The 18,134-nt window shown below is 39.0% G+C and overlaps 1 protein-coding gene across 1 annotated transcript in view; it reads right to left on the reverse strand.

Annotated features, from left to right (window-relative positions):
• Positions 1-4,058: 4,058 nt before the first annotated feature.
• si:dkey-233k19.3 (dynein axonemal heavy chain 11) overlaps positions 4,059-18,134 on the reverse strand; it is a 36,823-nt gene continuing 22,747 nt past the window's right edge. The window contains exons 56-82 of the mRNA XM_062422486.1: positions 17,737-17,970; positions 17,442-17,588; positions 17,203-17,316; positions 16,974-17,117; positions 15,868-16,050; positions 15,675-15,776; positions 15,430-15,564; positions 13,971-14,144; positions 13,576-13,811; positions 13,239-13,361; positions 10,695-10,899; positions 10,408-10,572; positions 10,044-10,184; positions 9,612-9,782; positions 9,062-9,184; positions 8,732-8,925; positions 8,507-8,655; positions 8,298-8,425; positions 7,717-7,944; positions 7,427-7,618; positions 6,297-6,416; positions 5,526-5,768; positions 5,259-5,441; positions 5,049-5,164; positions 4,701-4,813; positions 4,467-4,607; positions 4,059-4,306 (exon numbers count right to left, since the gene is read on the reverse strand). Of these exons, the coding sequence (XP_062278470.1) occupies positions 4,059-4,306; positions 4,467-4,607; positions 4,701-4,813; positions 5,049-5,164; positions 5,259-5,441; positions 5,526-5,768; positions 6,297-6,416; positions 7,427-7,618; positions 7,717-7,944; positions 8,298-8,425; positions 8,507-8,655; positions 8,732-8,925; positions 9,062-9,184; positions 9,612-9,782; positions 10,044-10,184; positions 10,408-10,572; positions 10,695-10,899; positions 13,239-13,361; positions 13,576-13,811; positions 13,971-14,144; positions 15,430-15,564; positions 15,675-15,776; positions 15,868-16,050; positions 16,974-17,117; positions 17,203-17,316; positions 17,442-17,588; positions 17,737-17,970 (4,452 nt within the window). The remainder of the gene's footprint in view (positions 4,307-4,466; positions 4,608-4,700; positions 4,814-5,048; positions 5,165-5,258; positions 5,442-5,525; positions 5,769-6,296; positions 6,417-7,426; positions 7,619-7,716; positions 7,945-8,297; positions 8,426-8,506; positions 8,656-8,731; positions 8,926-9,061; positions 9,185-9,611; positions 9,783-10,043; positions 10,185-10,407; positions 10,573-10,694; positions 10,900-13,238; positions 13,362-13,575; positions 13,812-13,970; positions 14,145-15,429; positions 15,565-15,674; positions 15,777-15,867; positions 16,051-16,973; positions 17,118-17,202; positions 17,317-17,441; positions 17,589-17,736; positions 17,971-18,134) is intronic.

Below are 18,134 nucleotides of genomic sequence, written 5' to 3' on the forward strand. Positions count from 1 at the left end.
TGTCAACTGAGCATTTTCACTTCTGCCCTGAAGTTAGACCATTTCAAGTAGGCGTTGTGAAGTGTTGTAAATGGAGTTCCGCGTTATATTCTTTATTTATTTTGTATATTTTGGAATGAAAAGCCCACATTGAACATGGAGAGATTGTACTTTAGCATTATCCATCATATTGTAAATTTACTTTTTATCACAACAATGTAGAGTTTATTCTATTTATACTGTGTGTGTGTGTGTGTGTATATACACACATATACAGTATATAATGAAATTCTGGATATTTATTTATTTCAGAATTATTTATTTGGTCTATAGACATCACTCATAACAATTCTGTTTAATTTCATGTTTTTTTGTATGCACTGTTTTGGCTGGTCTGTATGATATGGTGAACCATGGATCGACCACCACTGTCAACTGTGCATGCAATAAAATACCTTTCATCAACATGAGCTGTTTGTTATAAAAGTTGTCCTTTTATAAAGGTGGTAACATTTAAAAGACATCTGAAATATGCAAATGGTACTAAATAAGTGTACTCTTTATGTAAGATAGCAGATCAATTATACTGTTCATTGCTGAAGCATTTACAATAGTGTCAATGTAAAACTGATACAAGCAAAAGCACCCAAAGGAACACAACAGACATTATCCATTACACAAGATGAACTGTCTCATACGGAAGCTTATTGCATTCATTCAATAAAAAAAAATACAGATCCTGTTTTTCTGAGTAATTTTTTCTGTTTTTCTGAGTAATTTTTTCTGTTTTTCTGAGTAATTTTTTTTAAAATCAGTTTTTCTGAGTATTATTTCTGTTTTTCTGAGTCATTTTTTTGGATCAGTTTTTCTGAGTAATTATTTCTGTTTTTCTGAGTCATTTTTTTCCCCCTGTTTTTCTGAGTAATTTTTTCCAGTCGGAAAAAAAATGACTCAGAAAAACAGGAAAAAAAAAAATTACTCAGAAAAACAGGAAAAAAATTACTCAGAAAAACTGATCCAAAAAAATTACTCAGAAAAACAGGAAAAAAATTACTCAGAAAAACTGATTTTAAAAAAAATTACTCAGAAAAACAGAAAAAATTACTCAGAAAAACTGATTTTAAAAAAAATTACTCAGAAAAACAGAAAAATTACTCAGAAAAACAGGATCTGTATTTTTTTTTATTGAATGAATGCAATAAGCTTCCGTAGTCTCAGATGAAAACAACTTGAATATATTATTTAAACTCTGTTGTATGTAATTTAGCATAAGCACAAAATGATGATGCAAGTTCATGTGTACTGTAGTTGTAAAGGGGTTCAAGGAACAAACACCTATAATTCTTAGTAAGAACATAATCAAAAGTGTTTTTAGGAATCCACTGCAAACATTGGAAAAAGGCTTCGCAAATGTGTAAGTAATAACACAAAGAAGAAAGTAGGGGAGCTGTCAAATGCAAAAAAGTGAGACCAATTCATTTGGTCAAAGTGCAGAAGTGTAGGCACTTAATGACGAGTGGCACTAAAAAGCATGGACATTACACTAGACTGCAAAGAGATTTAAGCTTGGCACATGGCACATATTTAACTTTTATGCATCCTTTATTCTTCATGAAAAATGTGATTTTGTAATCATCCATCGGCACTAAAAGAGCTCACCTGCCTTCTGTTTCAACATCAGACCATCTCAGGCACCAATGAGGCGTCACTGCCTCTCTGTGGCTGTAAAAGAGTACTGTACAATTCAGTCCTTCAAAACGGGAAGCAGTAATTGACTTTTTAAAATGTTGTAATATCACAGGTGACTAAGCTAGACATTTACATTTTTTGTTTTGTGACGTGTACTTGCAAAGCACAGTATTTTACCAGATAGCTGCTTCTTAACACTACAAATGTGGAATTTTTGTTAAATTTTTTGATTTTAAAAAACATCAACGTCTTTCCTGGGTTTTGTTAGGCGGAAGTGTGACCCAAATGCCCTTGCTGATTTTAACCAGGTGTCCTGCTTGGCCTTTAACATGACAATCTGTGGCACGACCCCTGCTGTGCCACAGCCCTGAACCCTGCCATTTCCTCCCAAACACTGCGAGCACAGTATCATTTCCCTGTCACCAAATGACTGGCTAGCTGCCGTGGCGTGCTAATGAGAGGAAGAGAGGGCAGATGAAGAGAAGCTACAGAAAGACTGGTTCTTCATTTCCCCCCTGTGCAATACAATACACAGAATCAATCCTCCATCCTCCACATGTCTGTCTGCAGCCACAGTGGCTGCAGGGAGAAATTAAACAGCACAGCGGTTATTAGTGTTGGAGAAAATCTCATTTGAGAAGATAAGAGTGCTGATTTCCAGTAAAAGAAAATAAAAAAAGGAATTGTGTCTCAGTGGCTGTTATTTGTAGATCATAATGTCACTTGGTTGTCTCTTCCTGAGCATATTTTTGCTAAGTTCATTATTAGATGTTTGTAAAAAAAAAAATGAAAGTTCAAAAAGTGTGAAGTAAAAAAGAGTTTTGAATAATAAATGCAGACTATTATTTCTCAGTTACATCTTCTCAATTGCACAAACTTCTCTCTGAGAAACATCTCTTTGTGTTGATTAAAAATACCTGCAGTATTTTATTGTATATTTGACTTACACACAAACAAATACTTCAAAGCATGTAAATCCTGATGTGAACTTCAGTACGAATGCATAATTATAGTCAAACTTTAATCTGCTGATCTTAATTTTCAATTAACCTCAGTTAAATCAATTTTAAAAGATACCATTTAAGATAAGATGATGGTGCTGCTTTAGATTTGTTAAAGGTGTCATTTGGTTCATATGAAGTTAATCAGATGCTAACAGAGAGTGCAGGCAGATAAAAGATGCGTAATCTAATGTGTTGCTTTCTCATAGAAAGCTATCAGTGTCTTTGAATAGGTTTCTCCAACAGGCCAGGCTGAATGAATTACACTAGTCTGTTAGTATTCTGCCTCCGCCGTACTAAAGGTCAATGTCAAATGCACCTCATTTAAAAGTCAATAGCGACCATGCACATCATCTCCTGGGAATTCTGTCCGGGAAGCCTCCAGACGGCATTGTGTATCACTCAGTTAGTAGAGGGCAGCCAGAAAGCTTTTTTAATCTTGACCTTCCAATAAAATATGCTCCCTATCCAGAATTACATGGTCTAAAATGGAGACATAAGCTCCCGACAAATCAGGCCCAGAACGAAACATCTCAAGGGAAAAGTTCAACAGTGTCAGACAAAACATGCTCAACATTGCCTCAACATGTATCTCCACTTCTTTACTTGCTTTATCTTTAAATCTATTACATGTTCACACATTACAACACCAGTACTGACATCTATAAACCAAATTGTATACAACAATAGAATTGCAAATTAAAAGTATATAATTATGTTTGTCTTGTTGAAGTATATTAGTAATGTTTACAAAACATGATAAAAATCAAAACAATAATAAATGGTTAAAGATCTCCTCTGGACATAATTAAAAATACTCTGCTTGAAACAGTAATGTGTGTCTGATGCTGTTTTTCCACAAAAAAAAGTATATTTACCATTTTGAAATTATTAAAAATACATCCACTCCTTCACCCTCATTAAAAATCTAGGATCTATGAATATGCAAATATTTTTCATTTAAAAAGTTTAACTGCAGGACATAAGTCTCCTACCGTCAACTACTTCACTATAAACTTAATTCTCAGTGTTTGTGCACTGGAGGCTTCAAGTTTCCACATCACACTTGCGTAAGTTGAATATTGGACCATGACTGGCTCCAAGCTATGATGTGATGTGATGTCACAAATCCTGTTTTTAGGCCTGTCCCTTAAAATCAGATTTTAAATGAGAACATACAAACTTTACACTTTCTTCAGATGAATATGAAAAGAAACTGCACATAAATCATTCTGCACAAAATCCAACTGTAAGTAAAACACGTTTTTGAGTGGAGGGGGACTCTAAATACGGTCTCAATGACGGAGGAAATAATCTATAAATCTATAAACTATCTTTGTAACACTGTTTACAGAATGCTGTTTTTAGATATAATAAAATACTTCTGTCTCAAACAGAAAGCAGCAGTGCCACTCCAGCTACAATCCACTTGGCAGGCGGCTGCTTGTTTCTGAGGTGAAGGGTCCAAACATACGTGGCTCCACGTTGTTTGGTACGGTACACCGGACATTCATAAGTACTCTTGACTTCCTGCTCCTCCGCTGGCACGGCTCTGACATACAGCACCGGCATGGCCGGGGTCAGATCCCTCACAACCGCCTCAGAGATGACTCCAGCCTGAGTATCCCAGCGTGCTCCTGGCAGGACACAGGACACGTTACATTGTAAGTTTGACTGGCAATACTACTAACAGGTTAATAACTACTAATAGGTTGCTAAAAATTGTTAAAAATCTACGTAATTTAATTCAGTATTGCAGGATACACTGCAGGGACATTAGCATTGATTAATCCTGACCTTCCATGAAGAGTCCGTGGATGTAGGCCCCTTCCCGAGGCGGATGTCCAAAGTCATCTTTCGACTTTTTTGTTACGTCTACAGTCAAAATCATCTTGTCCAGGGGCCACTGATTCTTGCGAGCAATGCTCTGCAGTACAGCTGGAGGAAAAAAAACCCCAAAACAAATGTTTATTTTTCTGGAGCACACATTATCTGAATCATCTGCGGTTGATTTTGAGACTGTGACCTCACCAGTGAGGAAAGACTGCGGATTGAAGAAGCCGGAGAGCCAAACAACTGCAGGTAAAACAAAGTCCTGAGTCCAGCTGTCCAGCTCACGACAGCTAGTCATTAAATCAATAAACCTAGAAAATAAATAATCATTCAATTACACAATTTATTGAAGGACCAGATCCCTTTGTGTTGATAAAATCACGCTAGCATTTGCTTTATGCTTGAAGACATTTAATGACTGAATTTCTACTTTGATGACCGATGCAGTGTGTCATAAGTAACATATTGAAGGACACAATACAGTGGATATGATAAAGGCCTTGTTGAGTAAAAAAAAAAACGGTATAATTAGGAACCAGTAGTTACCATTGTGAAAGTGTTTTAGTGGAGGGGTAAGCCAGTCTGGCCCAGGAGTCTGGAACAGAGTCATTGAACAGGGCCGACTGCAGAGCCTCCATACCGGAAGAGATGGTGAGTTCTCCCTGTGAACAGAGAAACCCTTGTTAATGATACAGAACAGAACTGTTGATTCTTATTTGTGTTAACAGTACATGTCACAGTACACTATTACTGCACCTTCAGGCCAAGCTCCAGCTCATTAAGGGATTTTCTTATTTCTGCCAGCAGAAGATTCATGCGTTCACACTCCTGCAAACAGACCGAAATGTACGGACTTCGCTCTGTTGTCTTTGAGATCATCTCTGTCATGTTGTACTCCTCAGGAAGCTTGTCAAGGATATCCTCAATAACAGACTTGACCTGACAAACACCAGTAAACATGATTGGGTTATTTATCTGGGTACAGGTGATTTTCCAGTAATGTTTCTTTCTGTGTGTCAGCACCTTCTCTTCTGTGGTCTGAGCTGCATTCTCTCCCCTGGAGGAGTCCTGCGGCTGTAGCTCCAGCAGAGTCCTTAAGAGGTTGTCTGAAGTGACAGTGAGGCACTCAAGCTCAGCATTGGGATGTAGACCATACAGAGTGGGATTCTCAGATGGAAGATGTTCATCCATGTAACTGTGGTATCCGCTGTAGTCCATAAACGGAGGGGCCAGGAACCCAGGACACAAAAAGAGCTCCCCTTCAAACTATGAATTCAAAATTTGATTAAAAAACATGAAGCACAACAGTTGTGCACCTGTCAGCTTGTTGCTGTACCTACAGCAAAAACACACTGATTAATGCCTGATTGTGCAAACTGCATTTGAGGAGATTCAGTAACTGTGTAGCTTGTTGGTAAAGGGGAAGAAGATGAACACTTTAAGACAAAAGTACCAAATAATTGCCTGTTAATGACTGCAATGGGGTTTCATGCAGCTGGCAGCCAAATCCAGCACAGTGCACATTACTAAATTGAGAGAGGTAAATTACCAGTGGCAAAAACACAAACTGCAGTTCAGTTTAACATCCCAAGAGGGCACCCTTGACCTAAACAATATCACCAAGAAATTCAAAACAGCTTTCTAGATTTTTACTATTTGGCACCGTAAAACTGTCCATAGCCCTACTTTATGTATCCAAATTAATAAGTAGAAAAAAAATATGAAAATTATACAATTTGGAGCAATCCCAAATGCGTAAAAAATTGGTTTATTCTTAGATGAACACTGACTCACCATTTTTGGATGCATGAATTCTTCCAGATAAGTCTTACACAGTCTTCTATCCCAGTCATCAGTAATGTGTCCTCCATACATGATCTCCCCAAAAAGATAACACAAATCTTCCCAAGGCACCTGCATAGACTGTCATAGAATTAGACTGATAAGACAATGCATGTAAAATACACTTATTAATTAATAATGAACATCTAAAACCTCTATAAACAAAATGTGTTCCTTCATCTCACATTTCCCTATTTTATTTAATTCTTGTATGTCATAATATTCCTTCTTCGAGGCTTCAGGCTTTATGATCTCTTCCCAAATTAGCTATCTTATTAATGATAACAGTAGGGAAATGTAACAAAATTATGTTTCTTTAAACACACTGATCACATGTATGACAGAAGAGTCTCTTCCTCAGCGGGAGATTATGATCCGTGAGGGTGAAGGAGGAAGAAAAGAACCTGTGATTCATAACAAATTACAAAAGCTGGAGGTTCACAATCATTTGTACCTGTATTGTTTTGCAAATTGCTTCCTTCATCAGCTCTAATTGCAGTGATCACTTATGTAGCGTTGTGAACTGTCACATTGGTTGCATGTAATTACATTTAGGATAACGCTTCATTGCCCTCCTAATGAATTCTCTGTGTACGCACATACAGGTTACTGTTTGGTTAACATAATGAAGGACATTCGTTTTTGGAGGGCAGAATACCTAGGAGACATAATTGGTTGTGACCAGAGTAATAGGAGTTCTAAGAGAAATGCATTAGGAGTCGTGAGGGGTACAGCACCCCAAGAATGGATTTTTTGTCTTCCTGAAATAAAGCTAAATTATAGGTTGTGTGTTCATAGTTATAAGAAGAAATATGGAGAAAAAAATATGGGAATGAACATTTTTCACAAATTACAGTTCGACAAAAGATTTCAATAAGTAATTGGAGACACTGTTCAGTAATTCAACATCCCTGTCTGACATTAATACTGCTGCAAACACTATTATCATTATAAATTAACACAGGGAAGAGATAAGTGGTAAAAAATGAATTAAAAGTTTTATAAATATAAATAAAAATATGAACAAAATTAAATGAAAATGCTGAATTAAAAAAAAAAAATTTAAATAGTGGTCAAATTACTTTGGTGTTTGCCTCCAAGTAATTGTACAAGACATTGACTGAGATGGTGAGGTCTCCTGTGCTGAAGGGGTAAATATGGTTCCACCCCTGGGGGCCAAATTTTCGGCGTTCTGTCACACAAGCATGAAAGAAGCAGAGGGAGAAGAACATGGAGTTGAACTCCTGCTCTCTGGAGCACATATCCAGAGTGTCCTGAAAAGAGAGGGAGGGAAAGAACAGCTGATTAAATACATTTTGTTAATGAAATGTAATGCTTTCGTGGAAATTACTTTTTTACATTTTAAACGCACTTGACTGAAATTGTGGAGGGCTGCATGCAGACTGGCGTTCATGCCAGGGGGGGGCTCATTAGTGATTTTGATGGCGTTCTCCAGGATGCATCTGGGGATAACATGCTGCTCAGGGCTTGGTGCTGATTCACCGGTGATGAACACCCTGTATTTGGGGTGACTGTCCACTGCTGCTGCCTCCAGAAGAGCATCTAAAGAGGGCAGCCAGCGAGCCACAAGGTGCACATTCTGACCAACCAAAATATCAAAAAGCATTAGAAAATATATTAGAAAGAATATGCTATGAGGTTGATAAAATAAATATATCTACTTTTGTTTGCGGAGTATTCATTCTAATAGTCTTATGTTTTGTCCATAGTTAGTAACAAAGCCTCCAGGGACCCACTTGGCTGCAGGCTTTTCCCTTTAAAAGAGGCATTTATGGAGCTGATCTAGCCAATTATGTTTTTTATTGAACCAAATTGAGTTTATTTCCCTTACGCAGAGGGTGAGATAATGTAATTAGGTGCATTACAGGCTGGCTGCAAGAACAGCCTGATGCCACTGCAATAGCCTAGTCACTGAATGGTGATGCTCCCTACCTGCAGAATGACCCAGTGCCCAAGTTTAGAGGCATTCCTCAGAACCCTTTTAGCAACTTCCTCCTGTCCCTGTCCAAGGGAAACATTGTGCAAATTTCCCTGGTCTATGGAAAATCCCAGCTTCAATCCTGCACAGGAAAAAAGTAGTTAGAAAATATATCTCTAACAAGTGATACAAGATGCATAAATATCAAGAATATGTCTGGTACCTAGTTTCTCTACATCTTTGAGTGGATCAACCCCAGGTGAGAGGATAAAAAACACGGGAGTGGAGGGGCTACTATCCTCATACAACTTGTCAAATTCCAGCCCAGGCACCTCCACATATTTTGTTCCCATGCTGTCCTCCACAAAGTTCCTGCCAGGAAACATTATCCAATCTTAATGATAAAATAGCGCTTGCAAACATAAATGCACTGTGGTCACTTACTTACTTTAGTGTGTAGATCATCCTATCAGGGCGGAGTGCTCTCAGGATTATGAGCTTCTGGAGGGAACTCTTATTCTTCCAGTCCTGTGGAAGCCTTTCCTTTTCGGGACAGCTGGATTCAACGATTTTCCTCCAGCGCTTGGGTGAGCTTTCCATGTCTCTGTCCAGTCCACTGAAACTCTCCATTATAGAAATGGTCTATACCAGAATTTCAGACAGTGTCATATCACTTGAAGCAGTTTATTACGGTACATATAGTGCTGATCTGATGGCCAACAAAATGAAAATGAGACCCTTTACCATATAAAGGTAACAAGCCTGCAGTATACTGTACCTTAATGGCCCCCCAGGCATGTGGAGAGAGGAAGGACACTGGGCTGACTGTGCTAGCTTCCACAGTGAAATGCAGAAGGAAGTCAAATTCCTGAGCATCAATCAAGCCCTGCTTGAGCAGAATCTAAGGGGAAGGACCAAGAGTAGTTTGTAATGATCTATGTTGTATTGATCTCTTTTCAATCATTTCCACAGCAATCCAAAACTGCAAGAGAACTGTTTGGCAAAAGAACTGGGTAACCTCATCCGGCTGAATAAGTGCTTCAGAATGTGAAATGGCGACATGAAGGACAGCCTTCAGAGCCGCACAATTTCCGAGATGAAAACAGTTGTCGCCATGACAGATAATTGCATTATGCCATAAGAACCAACCCCCTTGTCAGAACCAACTGTCTGAACAGCAGCCATAGAGCAAGGTGTGAGAGGTAATCAATAGCAGCGTATGGTACTGCTGACTGCTTTTAATTGAAGTTAATGTGGGGGCAGAAAAGTACTTTGATTGATGGGGATGACAGGAGGCTCCACCTTTGAGGCGGCCCTGAGTCCCTCACCTGGAAGGCAGTGTGTGACAAGAAGGTTAACTTGTCTCTTTCAAACAGGCCCTGGCTGGTGTACAGGAATACAGAATAGGTGATGGCTTCAGTCAGAGTGAGCACTCTGGTCCTCACGTCCTCGTCCCATTCTGCACACTCCATTGCTTTGCTAAACACGGAGTTAAAAGTCTGCAAGACAGGAGGACAGTGGTCGGATAAAGAATAACTGCATTTAACACTGAACTGACAGCTAAATACTAAAAAAGGTTCAAGCACTCAATTTTTTGGAAGTAAGATTAGAAATACACATTTGGGCTAAATTGCTCACACGGGATTGTGCTTAATGACAAATGAACAATTCTAATTTTAAAAAATCCAACAGATTGTGTTTGAAATCCTGCTTAAAATGATGAGTGTCCTCTGAGGGCACTTCAGGGGTAAAGGTTTCACCTTGAGAGAAAACTGGTACATGAGGTTAATCCTACTGAGGTCATTGATGATGAAGAAGAGGAGTGACGCTCTCTCAGCTGCTGGGCGGTATATTTCTCGAGCCTCGTTGATCTTTGTCTCGTTCTCTCTGGCCTCCACCACCTGTGTGTTCCAATTGCACAAAATGAGCTATTAGGCTCTCAGTCATGCTCCAAAACCCTCTCATTACACATATTCCAAACTACAAATCATTTACAGCTAATGCAATAAAATGAGGCGCTTGCGGTTGTGTGACATTCAAAAACACTTGAGTGACAAAAAAACCCACAATGCGCTCAACTCCAACTGGACAACAGAAAAGACCCTGATGGTGTAATATCCTCACCTTGTACTGAATGTGAGCTGCTGTGATCTTGGTGTTCTCAAGCTGTTCCACCAGAGAAATATCACCCAGAAAATTACTGTGGGCTGCAGAGAGGCGACTCAGCAGGTCATCCTCCAACCTCTTGAGCTCAATCTTGAAGTGGTTCTGCTGTCTGGTCAGCTCCATCTTGGGCAGAATACACAAAACAGTTCAGATTGAATGACTTCTCTGTTTGGTATTATGGATTGTGGTCTTGCTTGTAAAATCACTACAATCAAAACGCCTATCACTGACTGTTACGGGTTCACCTTTAGGGCCTCCAGGTCGGGTCTTTCCCGAGAGACTACCTGTCCCAGCAGCTGTTCCTCCAGGCCCACAGGAGTCACTGTGAAGTTGATGAGGGTGGTTTGGGCCTGGAGCTCAGGAGGGAAATGGGGATTGGCCAACTTGGTGTGGATAATAAGATGGAAGTTACTGTTGTATTTACACTCCTTACCCCCGATCCAAATGTACCTGAATCACAGGGAAATACATAATTTTTTTCTCAAATCAGTCACATGTCAATAAAAACTCACAGCTGTATTTTTCTGCTATTAAGGAGAGAATCACTTGTAATGATAAGAAATGTAATGAACAACAAAAAGTATATTCTACACTGTTGTAGCAGGGCAAAACTCTTTAAGCTTTGAGATATTTGAGAACAATCCCATCTCAGAGTCCGCTCACTCACTTTTTGGGGAGTTTTCAATGGTATTATAGATCTTCATCTATCTTCATATATCATCAAAGCAAATATAAATGCAAAGATGGAAAAGTGATAGGGATTCAATCATAACAGCCATTGAGCTCACATATTAACAGATCCATCTCCAGAACAATGGAGCAAACTCCATCTGTAGAGCTAGTGTTCACAAATCAAGCACTAATTTGCTGAAAACATAATAATTATTATTTTTCTGCCTGCCAAGAAAAAAATGATTAGAAATACAATAAAAAAGCACCATAATGAGGATTATGATCCTAGAAGCTAAGAACTGACCTACAGTGCAAAGCCTTCATATCTTGAAACTCTTAAAACCTACAGTATTTTTTTTTTTATGTGCATCTGAGCCCATCGACCTCACATTTCTCAAGCATTGCCGCTCCAACAGCAGGACGAACTACACTTTGGCTCCAAATGTCACTTATACTCTAGACTAATAATCTTGAATAAATATGAAAGATTATCACCACAGCAGCCAATATTTATCTGTTCCTGCATTTCAATTAAATTAGCACTGGCTTGACGAACCCGGTGGCTTTTCATTTTTCTCTAATTACCCCTTGGGTGTCAGGCAAGGCCCCAATTTTACAGCACAGGTTCCTCATGGCCTGGGTCTGGTTCAACTCTATATCTTCACAAGCCAGAATTAATGTACTATTGATAGAACCATTACTCCACCAAATTAAAGTCCTTGCTGATGGATTGGCTTGTAGTCTTCCGTCAGCCATGAAAGGAATAATTAGTATTCATTACTTCACACTCTACAACATTCCAATTATTAATGAACTTCAGCTGTGGTGCTGTACCAGATCCATCATGGCTGCCCCAGCAGGTTGTATTAATCATCGACAGAAACAAGTGTGTGGGTCATCTACAAGGGATAAACTTATAATCAGATTTAGTATGATGAATTGTTACGTCTGGACGGACAGGACTTCAGAAGGAGCTCGATGAACGTGCGCCGAGATGCTCAATATTCATAGTCACGCATAGATCAGAACAAGAAAGATGTAAACAGTTTTGAGGGGAAAGTCAAAGCAGAATGTCAATATGTGGTGTTTTCAATTTTCTATTTTCTTCTACTATTAGTATCCAATTTGTGAAATTTGCTGGATTTTGCCCATTGAAGGTAATTGGTGACTGAACAAAGGTAATTATAGAGCAGCCGTGTTGGTGGCACTCTTAAATTTGTGAAGTGCATTAAACTGGGCAGCAGTGGTCATGACGTTTGAAAATCAGGCTTAAATCCAGAACATTTTACTAAATACAGGGTGGTATTAATAACTCTTGAATAAACCATTTAAGTTACGAAGCATAAATGTTAGACTTAAAGTAAAATTACACAAAGTAACCATATATGGCAAAAAAAAACAAACAAACATGACGACTAACATCAAGTACATAATTCTAAATAATCCAGATAAAAGTCAGTGTAAAGATTCTGTGATGCTGTTTTTCTGTTTTCAAATAGATGAATGAAGACAAATGCCAACAAATCACCTACTAGCACTATGAAATTATTGCAGCTAGATTGAGTTTGCCATAATGATGGAGGACCACTGAATTTAGTGTGTTACATGCCAGCTTTTTGCAGGAGACAGGAGTCCTTATACATAACCATGACTGCCCTCAATTCAGCTTATACACTGAGGCTCAGCTGTTCAATATTCATCACACCTAAAGAATATGAACACACAAATATACATCTATCACCTGTCTTGATGGGCCAATCAATATGTTGGCCTCAGGGATTCAGAACACGAGCCACAAATTCATTTATAATCTAAAGAGTGGGCAATAATAATGCATTCAGTCATGTCTCACTGGTGTTTCAATGCTCAGTGAGATTCAACCATCTGGTAAATCTGCACCCATTGTCTCACACCACAGATGCATTGGGACAAGTTGCGTACATATTGACTTGTGTAGCAACAATAGAAAAACCATAAGTTAATTTAAAATGTTTTTGGTTAGTAACAGGCTCAATGCTAAAACGCTTCTGTGAAACAGAGTGTTTACTAAGCTGAGCATCTTTGTTTCTGAGTACAATAATGCAAATAAACTGTAATGTTGCAGTTTGAGTACTAACCTTCCTCTTTTTATAGTGTTTCTGCCCAGTAGAGGATCCAAGACTGGGTCTATCTTTTCCTGTAGATTCTCTATCAAAACGGTTTCACCACAAGCTAGGGCCTGTTCAATCACATCTAGATATCTGCAGAATAGACAGGGCAAAAAATTATTCATCATCCTTCTTTCTATAGTATCCCAACACTCCCTGTGGATTTTTGTAGGGAAAGGTTTTAGTCTGTAAAAATAATAAATAATAAATAATAAATAATAATAAATTAATAAATGACAATAAACAACACAAACTGACAAATTAAAAGGTGATTGTGATTGCAAATCAGAATATGGCCTCTTCTCACCCTTTCTGTCCCAGCTGCACCACCCTCAGGTCTGACCCTAGCCGGTTTCGAATCCACTTGATGCCCTGCTGCTGTGGGTCGATGATGAGTGGCCAACGCTCACTGGTGGTCAGGATGGCAGCATTCTCGGTGGACATCCTATCATTTGGCAGGCCCTGGTTATGCCAGGCAGCCACAGTGGCATCATCTGTAAGCATGAGGATTGGATCCAAGCCGTCTGTCAGGGGTATAGAGACCTGGAACAGAAACCAAGGAGTGATGTCATTCTAGTTAGAGCACTGATGACAGGATGAGTTTAAGTTTACAGACTCTATTGTGGATGTTCGAGGAAAGAAAGATTTTCTCTGAACAATTACACTATACACAACAACACCACAGTTTGCAAAACTGACTACCTTTTGAGACTTAAGGAAAGGGATCCATTTGTTGTCGAAGAGCTCCATGCGATACTGCCGGGTAAAGTAACCCATGTAAGAGACGAATGCTGAAGTGAGGACAACGTCACCACACAGGGTTTTCTGTTGCTTCTCATACTGGACTATTGCCTGTGACCAGCGCTGCTTTTCTGACTGCAAAGAATACAAAGACCAGACCTTACTACCATTTGAATAATGCACATGAGAGACATGAAAAAAAAAACATTTTCTAGAAAGGTTCTAGACCACCTGAGTACATTTTAAAGTAAAAAGCTAAACAAGAATCTACACTGCAAAAAAATGTGCTGGGAACCTCATACTATATTTCATGTACAAACTAAGAAGATTTAAGCAGTAAAGAATACAAATGCAATTCCCTTAAAATAGCTTTGGAAGTTTGGCTGTAGATTCACTCTGCATCAATTTACCATTCATTTAAACCTTCAATACCATGACTGTGACAGCTCTACAACAATAAATCATGCATGGCATTTTCTTACAAGGGGCTGTGGATCTAGAATATGTCACATAATAAATTCTCAGACAGTTAAAAATCACTATAATTTTACTCTAATGTATTATGGATTGCCTGTAATATCACTCAGTCTGGGGTGAGACATTGTTAATTTCCAACAGCTGTTGAGGCTTTGAGGTAAGTTAATGATTAAATATAGACGGTCTGATTTATTAGTCTGAACACTATTGCTTCCAGGTCAATGCCATAAAGACAAAACATTTATCTTGATATGCTTAAAAGCCAAGCTGTTCCATGCAAACCACATTTATTTTCTGGGATAAGAAAGTCGAACTTACGAAATGGCCAATGAAATGGCCATCTTTTATCTCATATTAGCACCCATAAACATAACAAATACTGTAGCCTGAAAAAGGGTTGCACATGAATGTAAAAGAGTTGAAAATAATATTTACTAACTATGCAACACCAACTACTAACTACTCACCAACTGTTTGTGTGTGTGTGTGTGTGTGTGTGTGTGTGTGTGTGTGTGTGTGTATGTGTATATATGTATATATATATATATATGTTTATGTAAATGTATGTATATATACACACACACACGACCTGTCCACTGCTCTCTTCATCTCCCATCTTTTCTCCATTTGGAAACTGTTCAGCCAGCCAGTTGCCCAGTTCAGCCATGCGTTTTCTGTGGTCCAGCCCTCTCTACCTGTCTCACAAGTCCTTGGTATGCTGCTGAGCCAGGCTGTAAAAATTTCCCTTTGCCTGATCTACTCACACAACTGTCAGTCTATTGTGCCAAGACATTAACAACTTCTAGTCCAGATTACTGATGCAATTCGATTACCAGCGCCTCTCCATGCATGCCTCCGACAAACTGACAGTTTACTTTATGCCAGGTCATCCCCAATGACAAACTCCAAACTCCTCTTCCTCTCCCTCTCTCTCCTTGTTTACCTCTAAGCCTTTGACTAGTCGGTTGGCCAACTCTATGGTCTGGTTGGTGCAGGTCACCTCCGTCTGACAACTGATTTTCTCAGCTGTAGCTCTTTCAAACTGAGCTGTAAGGTCCTGGAGGCTGGCATCAAGATCCTGTAGAGACAAAGCACAGGAAAAGAGAGAGAGAAGACACCACTGAGAAAATATAGTTTGCAAACTACAAGACTTTATTAACTACAGTAGAACAATAAAATGTCACCCACCTCTAATTTCTTTTGAACTGCCAGCAGCTTGGCTGTTGCTGTCTCTAGTTCTGCATTTGCTTGAGATAATGCATGCCTCTTTGGAATGACCTCACAATAAATCTACAAAAAATGAAGGCATTCTTTATGAAAAAAACTCCATAATAAAAAATCAAACCTTCTTGTAGTGAATATAAGAACATCCCTGCCTGACCTCATAGTATCTGACAATGTTAATAGTCCAGGCACAGAGTCCAGCTGCAGCTGTAGACTTGGTCCGAACTAGATCAGGGTGGAACTCTAGATTTTTCAGATACTCTTGTTTCACCACATTCAAACAGGACTCATGTATGTGCTCTTTGTCACATGATACCAGGGCCTGAAGAAAATCATCCACCTGAAAGACATAACATGGATTCAAAAGATACATCAATACCTGCACTGGAATTTCAGGCTGATATCAGTCGATTATCCGGTGATGTTACAAATTACTTAATTAAAAAATTGCTACAATGACAGAAAAATAGGGTCAGAAACCAGGAAAAAGACAACAAAAACAAGACACACAAACAACATGGATTATAACTTGACTTCTTCTCCGGTAAACTAATTGTATAATCTATGTTGTTGTGTAAAATATATAAATTGAATTGATGTTCAGTATGGACTAATACTTACTGAACAGGAAGGGTTATCAATACGTAAATAACATAGCCTCCGCATGGTCATTCTAACAAAGCATGGTGGCCTTTCACTGACTACCTACTGGATTAATGTATTAATTACACATGCATGTAAAATATAAACATAACATCCTGAATGCAAAAAGGTTTTTACATGCTACAAAAAATAATAATTTTGCCGCCTTCTTGTCTTTCACTTGTTGCCCAAGTACACTTACCTCACATTCAGGACCACATGCATGTAAAAAGCATGTCTAAGATGCATATGCTTTTTTAACTATCAAATGAATTAAATCAATTGAGATAAAAAAAACTAAAAAAACTTTAAAGCTATTGCTAAATTGCTAAAGATTATGTCTTTGGGATGGAAAGAACTAAAGAACCTCATTTCATGCTAACATTTGCTGGCTTTTTAAAAAGCACATAGTTGCACTGTTGCCATAGTTGCATTAATGGCATCTAGGGGTTGAGAACAGGGTCGACACACATGCTCCTCTGGTGACGGAGCATATTCATAGAGCCATCCAGCTGTAATGGGAGCATGGGAGAGATGGTGGGCAGGGCCAGGGTCAAGGCCCACACATAAATTAGATTGGCATTAATCAGGCAGATGTGATTGACATGATGACAGCTTAACCTTGCCCATGAAGGCTCGTGCCGCTTTCCAGCTCCGATCCTTAGGCACTCTACTGCGGGGAGCTAGAAGAACCATCACAGCTGCTGCTACATTGATCACTGCAGCAGGAGGGTTTGGAAAGGCCTTCAGCTCAGTTAGGTTAACCTAAAACAGAATTACAAACATTTCACAATATTTAGGATGACTGAAGATTTTATTGAATTTTGCCTAATTCAATAACATAGAGCACCTTGTTGAGGGTGTCCAGTGCTGCCGTAGCAGCTGCCAGTGAAGGCTCTGCTTTGGCAAGGTCTTTCTCACAATCCTTCTGTTTGGCTGAGACTTCTGCCTGGATGAGAGTGACCTGAATAAATGACAAAAGCAAGATAATGAACTGCATGACAAAAAGTTTGTGTAGTGAATGGAGCAATATGAAGTGTAATGAAGAGTATACAGAATGATCAGCAGTATGTGAAAAGGATTTCTAACCTTTTGTGCCTCGACATCTGCAGCCTCTTTCTTCCTGCTAACTCTCTCAGTCTGTAGTCCAATCTTTGTAATTAAAGCTTCAATATTCTGATTTTTAAAGGTCAGCTCAGCTTCTTGGGATGCCAATTTGGCTTTTAGATCCTCAACCTCAAACAGAAAAAAATGATTACACATTTGTAATATACTTAATGTCAGGAGAAATCAACACTGTTAAGTACTAGTCCTCATTTTTATATCATGACCCTGAACCTCAAACCTTAATATTATATTTCTACAGAACAGAGTAACTGCTTACCTGAGTGGCAGTGTTTTGGAGTTTTTGAAGGCCGCTGTTAAGCCGGTTCATCTTGTGCTGGAGCTGAGCCCGGCTCTTCTCCAGAAGGTTCATGTACAGGGTGATTTGCTGGAGAAAGCTCTTGGGGGTGGTGTAATTGTACCTCTTCTCATTGCGCTGGTATTTTTCACTTGCTTGGTTGACACTGGTGTGAACGTAGGCCATGAAAAGACTGATGGATTCCTGGACGGCAGGCTGTAAAAATAAGCAGACAAGGAGGGGGAGAGGGGAGAACAGGGCGAGCTGGATTGAGTAGAGTTTAACATCCCCCACCTGATGGGGACTGAAATATTATCTTCATAAATTCTGAATTCATCTACAAGTTTTGCCATCTTACTTGGCTGGCCCTGACTTACTCA

Source organism: Scomber scombrus, chromosome 7 (assembly GCF_963691925.1).
Source record: "Scomber scombrus chromosome 7, fScoSco1.1, whole genome shotgun sequence".
NCBI classification, from domain to species: domain Eukaryota; kingdom Metazoa; phylum Chordata; class Actinopteri; order Scombriformes; family Scombridae; genus Scomber; species Scomber scombrus.